This window comes from Danio aesculapii, chromosome 8, assembly GCF_903798145.1.
Source record: "Danio aesculapii chromosome 8, fDanAes4.1, whole genome shotgun sequence".
Lineage (NCBI taxonomy): Eukaryota > Metazoa > Chordata > Actinopteri > Cypriniformes > Danionidae > Danio > Danio aesculapii.
In genome coordinates, this window is record NC_079442.1 from 28,040,113 (window position 1) to 28,047,612 (window position 7,500).

At 33.1% G+C, this 7,500-nt stretch overlaps 2 protein-coding genes across 3 annotated transcripts in view; both read right to left on the reverse strand.

Moving 5' to 3' along the window:
- The window catches only part of wasa (WASP actin nucleation promoting factor a), a 19,555-nt gene extending 17,281 nt beyond the window's left edge, over positions 1 to 2,274 (reverse strand). Inside the window, exon 1 of the mRNA XM_056463573.1 lies at positions 1,975 to 2,274. Coding sequence (XP_056319548.1) covers positions 1,975 to 2,079 — 105 coding nt within the window. The 5' untranslated portion in view covers positions 2,080 to 2,274. The remainder of the gene's footprint in view (positions 1 to 1,974) is intronic.
- A 4,147-nt stretch (positions 2,275 to 6,421) lies between these two features.
- Positions 6,422 to 7,500, reverse strand: part of slc38a5a (solute carrier family 38 member 5a) — a 23,128-nt gene continuing 22,049 nt past the window's right edge. For both annotated transcript variants that reach the window (XM_056463574.1, XM_056463575.1), the window contains exon 16: positions 6,422 to 7,500. This exon is cut by the window's right edge and continues 2,075 nt beyond it. The gene's annotated coding sequence lies outside the window, so the exon portion shown is untranslated.

Sequence of the window (7,500 nt, forward strand, 5' to 3'; positions counted from 1 at the left end):
TTGTACTGTGACAGGAAATGTCTTTAAGCAACTTCCCTTGTCAAAGCCCTCTCGGTGATTAGAGCTCAAGCAGCGTGAAGGCCAATTTCACACCTTCTCTTCCTTCAATCACAAAATCTTTCACTACATTCAAACAACACAGAAAATACCCACAAAATGGCAGTTATTGTGTCTGAAACTCTTAGAGGGAGGTTACTGTGTCAGTGATATCAGTGTTATTTTCCTATAAATGATATCTTGATGTGCACATAGAACTAGATGGAAATGATACAATGCAGTTGCATAGAATTGGAGCATATCTGTATAAACTGTTATGTCACTTTAGTTAAAAGCTTTGACTGCATGAAAGTAAATGTTACTATAATTAATATATAGACACTGATAACTGCGTATGGTCCTGAATGTGTCGTAATTGAATTATCAAAGAAAGCAGAAATAAATAACCCAATGTAGAAGTGAGAAACACGTTTAGATCCACTGGTTTACCTACCTTCTTTGATCTGCGAGTTATTTGTGGATGTGATAAGTTTATGAGTATCTCAAAGAAATTTCAAATTTACTCTTAAATGAAGCTGTAAATTTAAAGTAGAAAAATATTAGAATTTGTGACGCCAAATAAGGAAATAATATTTCACATATATTTTTTTAAAGCGTTACTAGTACACTGTAAAAAAAATACTGGTTGCCTTAAATTTTTAAGCTGAATCTAATGAACCCTATGAGTGATTTGAACTTAAGTTAGAATAAACTGACTTAAAAAGTTTGCGTAACTTGAAAAATGAGTTAAATAAAATGAGTTAAAACATGGTTAACTTTGTTTAATAAGTCACAATTACCTAAAAACATAAGTTGTCATGACTAAGTTATCGTTTAATTTTTTACAGTGTATTTTGCCATAAAAAGAGAATATATTGTCTGAAAAACAAATTCATATTTGTAAATGTTGATGCAATTTTTGATGTTTTACCACACAACTATAATTGACATCTACTACCATATACAACTACCATAAACCATATACACACACTGTAAAAATTATATGACAATAGTCATGACTATAAATGTTTTTAAGTTACTTTAAATTTAATCAGGGTTCAACAACATTTTTTAAATTATTCAAAGTTTAACTTAATATTTTTAGTCAGTCTGATTGATATAAGTTGAGAGGACTAGAAAAGTTCATTTGATTCAACTAAAAAATTAAGGCAGCAAGATTTTCTTTACAGTGGCAGTCGGTAGTATTTTAATTTCAGAATTACGTTACATAATAACATTTTTTACAACGCAATATACATTTAATGGATAATACTTTAAAATAAGGTTAACAATAGTTAACAGCACTACTTAGATTAAACTAACTAATTCCTAACAGAGCATTTATTATTCTTGGGTGATGTTAATTTTAACATTTACTAACCAAGTTACTGACCAAGAGTTGCAGTGGTTAGTATTATTATTCAACCTTGAGCTAACACAAACTAATTTGTATTTTTATTCATTCAAATAAAGATAAATAAATACAGCAAGAAATTATTTCTGATCATTAGTTAATGCATTAACAATTGTTGCAAAATGTGTGATGTTTTTATTTGACACAATCAAAGTGATAATGTTCCACTTCTTATTCTAGATAAATGATGGGGAATACACAAAAAAATGACAGCTTCTCAAAAAGAGAAGTAAAGACACGCTCAAAATTCCTTGTCTTTATCTATACGCAATTTCTCAATGCAGACTTTTTCATTAAAAAGAATTATGTTTTTGTATAAAATACTACATTGTGTTAAATGTTCAGTTCAACCTCGTCATAAGATGAGTCACAACATAATAATTGCAAACAAATGAACACACTGGACTTGCCTGAACATGGCTTTTATAAATGTTTGGCCCAGAGTTTGCACAGATGTCTCCACCATCTCCCCTACCCATCTTAACATTAGACCCGGTCCCTGTACTGAGGGGCCCTGAACTTACCACACACCTCCTGCCCAGCAGATCCTCCAGCTTCTCATTCTCCTGTATACTGAGCAAAGAGCTGCTCGAACTCTCCTGAGCTTTCCCCTTCGCGGCTCGCCTCATGGCCTCATACGCCGTCGAAACAAACCGTTAAAAACGTACAGTCGAAGGCAGGGGAAAATTGAGAGATCTCCTCTGCACTACTGATGACTAGGCTGAACGGCGAGCATTGAGTTTCTCTTCCTAGTTCTTACTCTCAGCATTAGCAGACAAAAGGTTTACAGGAAATGGACAACCACACTTTTTTTCTCTTTTTCTATTTTCATTCTCTCGCCTTGTTGTCAGTGTAACACGCTGTTGTATGTTCATGTTGCACTCAGAGCGGAAGTCCCTTTAGGGCCGCCCTTGTCAGATCTTCAGAACAGCCATTACTGTTTGCAAGTACAAAACACAAGAAAAGACTTTTGACATTTGCTGTTGGTTCAAACTACTTATTTAAAATGAGCTGAAACAACACAATTATTGAGTTTTTTTGCAGGGACAGCTTAATTGTTTTATGTTCAATCTACTAAAATTGGTAAAAAGTAATGAGTTGACTTAATTTCTTCATGTTGTCTCCATCAATCCTGCATTTTTTACAGTGTTCTGCTGGTTGGTGCCTGTCAAGTAACATCTGGCTGTACAGTATGCTACATATGAAGGAAAGAAACAAACTAAACAGATGGAGTGAGGAAGTAATATCTGTGGTTGAAAAAGACAGAAAAAATAAGAAGACCCAACATTTTGTGACAAAGTGGGAAATTTGTATTTCAAGAAGCTGACAATCAAATTGTTTCAGTTTTAGTTTAGCAGTTAAAAAGAATTAGTTGATGGGAAAAAAAACAAGTTTATGCATATACTTAAATTATTGCCTTTTTTGACAAGTGCATCTTATCACTTTAAAGTGTTAGTTAATCCAGAAATGAAAATGATGTAATTACTCACCCTCATCTCGTTCCAATCTCCTGTGACCTTCTTTCATCTACTAAACACAAATTTATTTATTTATATATTGATGAAATCCATGAGCTATCTCATCCTTCATAGGCAGCGATGGTCCTGAGATGTTCAAAGCTAAGAAAAGAAACCAAAAACATTGTTAAAACGTTCTGTTACTTCAGTGGTTTTCATATTGTAGTTGTACTTCAAGAACACTTTTGTGTGCCAAAAACATTTAAGTGTGAATTTGGTGTAAACATCATCCTACTTTTAGGTTGCACAACAAGCACAAGCAGTACTATTTAGATGAAATATACAACATAAGAGTCCTTCTTCTCTGTTGATACGTACAAAATGTGACAAAACAAACTACTTCAGATTGTTGTTGTGTCCAGTGGTTCAGCTCGCTGAGAAGAGCCAACGCAACTGCAGAACCACTCAAGAGAGAGTGCAGATGAAAACAAAAACAAGCAATTCTCTCCCCTTTACAAAAAATGTGAAAAAATGTGAATCCAACCTAGCTCAACAAACAAACCATATTGTTCTGCTGAGGAAAATACAACTTGGATGGCTTCAGTTATTATTATTATTATTAATATTATTATTGTTGTTATTATTATTATTATTATTATTATTATTATTATTATTATTATTAATATTGTTATAGAACCCCTAATCATGCAGAAAATAAGCCGAATGAAAGTGAGTGAATATTATTATTAATGTCGTCATAATTATTGTTTTTAATAATCATAAAGTAGGCCTATAAAGTATACATTTCCGAATTCGGCATTTTTTGATGAAACTGAATCATGAATCTGATGGACTGCCAACGCGCCACGTGCTTTCAAACGGTGTCAAACGGATTCGAGAGACTCGATGGTGGAAAAAATGCGGTCCTTTGGAGTGGAAAGATTTCTGTCCAAGGACCAACAGTGAGCAGAATTATTGACCTGATGCTCAAGACATCAAGTGCAGGTCAGTTCCATCTGTAAGCACGCTAACCTAACTGTTTTGAGTTTTTCAATTTAGGCTACTGCACACGTAGGCTACTCTGTAAAACATGTATGATAATTTTTGAAGTTACATAAGTAATTAGGCTAAGCTACAATATGAAATATGAGCCATAGAAATATTTACATTTCCTAAGAAAATATTGACAGAGTCATGCCTGTTTTTAAGGTAGGTCCCACACCTGTGTTACATTAAGGTATCGTGTAATCCAAGACATGAAAAATGCAAATATGCTATTGGTATTTTCTTGAAAATATCAATACTTTTTAAACGTTTGAACATTTTGACTAGCCTTTATATGTGTGTACTAAGTAATTAATTAGTAATTGAATCATTTAAAGAATATACTGACTGAGCAAGGATATAGTCTACTGACTGCCAGTTTGCTGTTTTAAATAATAAAGAAGACAAAAAACTGTCATAAAGACTACACTGTAACAACCACAATTAAACAATTTAATAACAGAGAAATGTATAGACTGCCTGTTTATATGCTGTATTCCCTTTAGTTTGACAACAGGTTTGGAAAATGGTGGATGGATATTTAATCGAGGGCGCCATCTTCTGGAGATACGCTGGAATTTTTACCCTCTCATATCCGTGTGCATGGAAGAACTTGTACATTAGGGTTGCCAGTCACCATGACATGTGGGACAAAACAAAAAATTCCCATCAACATATTTAGTGATGTGCCAATCTTAATTTTTCACGGACAATTCTGATTGCTGATTTTTCAAGCAAATTAGCTTTTTATTTGCTGCATCACAGGCATGGCAAACATTTTCAACAAAACAAACGTGCTGCATTAGCAATGGAAGGTATAATTTTGAATGATTGTATAATTGCAGAACATGAAGTAAAAAAATATAATATTCTGTTTATGCAGTCACCTTACATATAATTCATGCTATAAACAAAACAAAAAATAGACAAACTGAATAAAAATTAAAATTGCGTATACTACTTCCCCTAGCCTATGTGAAAAACAGTATGCGAGCTGAAAAGTACATCAAAATTCATAGTATTTGATAAAACAGTAGGGAAGAAGTAATCTGGATGAACTACTTCCAGCAAAATTCTGAAGCATGGATTTTATTTTTTATTTTTTAATTTATTTTTATTATTATTATTGTATTTGCGGAACATTTCCAGTCAAATGAATATCAAATCTTACAATAGGATATTCACATTGTAGCATAAAACATGTAGATAAAATAAGCAAAAAGAAAGAAAAAAAAAGAACAAGAGCTGGTATACATAAAAACTACCATAGAGAAGAGGAGTTTAGTTTTTGGAGTATATTCACGGTTCTGTTTGTTTTTCAACTTGAAAGTCCTTTAAGAGTTTCAAAATAAAATTGTAAATCAGCCTTGAAATGGGAGATATTAAGCTTTCTCTCTGTCCATTTACATTTGTGTATATAAAACTTGCCTAATAATATTAACAGATTTAACATAAACAGGAGATTTTTATCTATATCTTTTCATATATATTTAAAAATTGTATCTTTTTTCTCTATATGAATTATATAACAACTCAATATGTAAATAGACATTCAACATCAATCCAAAAATATATAACAACAAATGCATTGTCTCAAGATCCATTCGGCAAAAACACAAGATTCAGAAAGATCAACTTTACATCTGGAAGCTGGTTGAAATGTATTATTACATCTTCTACCTTTGATATCAATGCCATCTAATAAAATCTCCTTTTTAAATGTTAGTTGTTTTGATTCACTGTAACCCAGCAAGAGCCTCAGGCCTGCTGGTATTGCACCAGTTACAATACTGTAATCACGTGGAGGCTCTGGATAACTGAACTACTCTAGAAATTTGGTATGAGTAAATACTCTTCATTGTTTAATAACTGTGAGGCCATTCGAATATTTTTTCAACCCAAATATCATAGAAAAATGATTTGTTCACTGGAGAATATATGAATGGTGTAAGGCTACACATAAGACGTGGAAAGGTCATGTGATTAGTATAAATGTAGTACTTCCAAATTCCATTCATACTAGAACATACTAAAACTCTCTGCAAGCAGGTGGCGCTAAAAAAAGCAGAGCTGAATTACAGCATTTCCGTGCTGTATTCAAAGGTGCTATGCTGATATTAAGACAATTTCACAACTATAGGTTCCCCTTATAGATACATAATCATCATACATAAGTGTCAGATCAGAACTGCTGCTATAATTAAATTAGCATAGCACTCAGTATAGTATAGGACAAATCAAATAGGCCCAATATATGGTACATTTGGCATCTCTAGTCTACATCACTTGATATCAACTATGGTTTGGGACATCACTACAAATAGCTGGCCATTCAGATAGTGTCCTATTTAGGAATAAGGGCTATTTTCAATACAGCATGCTTGATTTGAATGGGAATTTAATTGGGAATGAAAGGAGACATTTGTGCTTTTATAATGTTGGATTTTTAGCTTTATGTAATAAAACAGTCTTTAAAATGTAAGTATATGTTCAGTTTATTCTTAAGATCGTATGTACAGAGAGAAATGTCTTCAATAATAAATAGCAATTCTGAACATTAACTGTGGAATGATGGGATTGTTACAATTTCATTTGACACCAGGCACTTAGAGAGAAAAAAATCATCATGTGGAAATGTGAATTAATTTTCAATTTAAACTTCCCAGTAATCATTGATTTAAGCATTTGTTCATTTTTTTTTGTCAGCATTCAGGCTAAATCTGAACAGAAAAAAACTGAAAATATGTACAAACAATATACACAGATGTACAATACAAGCTGCTTCCATTTCAAAATATCAAACACAATATATACATGGAAAACTATACAAAACAAGCAGACTTTTTTATTCATCGTCGTAATGTCCCAGCACAAAACAGGTTAGTCTTGGTCCATATAAACAGATACAGATGAGAACTGACTGTGATGGGCATGTTGTAATATGACCACAGAATTATTTCTGTAAGCTTAGATAATAGATACAGCTATCAATGCCATGTTATTTTGTAGTGCCTATTCATAACAAATTATAAATAGCATTCATCATTTTCCAGTCCATTCCTGGAGTGATTTTCTTTGTCACTGGATCATAATATCTCAGCAGGCACACAACATCATAAGACGTTAATGTTAGGTTGCATTAGGTCATGACGTCAGCTGACTAAAACTCAATGTCTAGTCAGCGTCTAAGGACAACGTTATTTTGAAGTCCAATAACGACGTCAAATCACGTTGATATTTGATTGATTTTAGGTTGTTTTGGAAAGTGACCAACATCCAACGTCTGATAGATGTCATCGTGGTAACGTCCACACAACATCAAGGTGTAACATGATTAGATGTTGATATTTGATTTTAGGTTGGACGTTGAACACTGACGTCAGCCTGACTTTGGGTTCTGACGTCAACCCGATTTTCATTTCCAAACATAATCCAACGTCCCCACGACGTTGGGGTACAACGTCAATATGACATCATGTTGACATCCTGTGCCTGCAGGGATGCCACATATGAAAAAAAATGTCTCAAATCCAACAACATTTTTCAAGT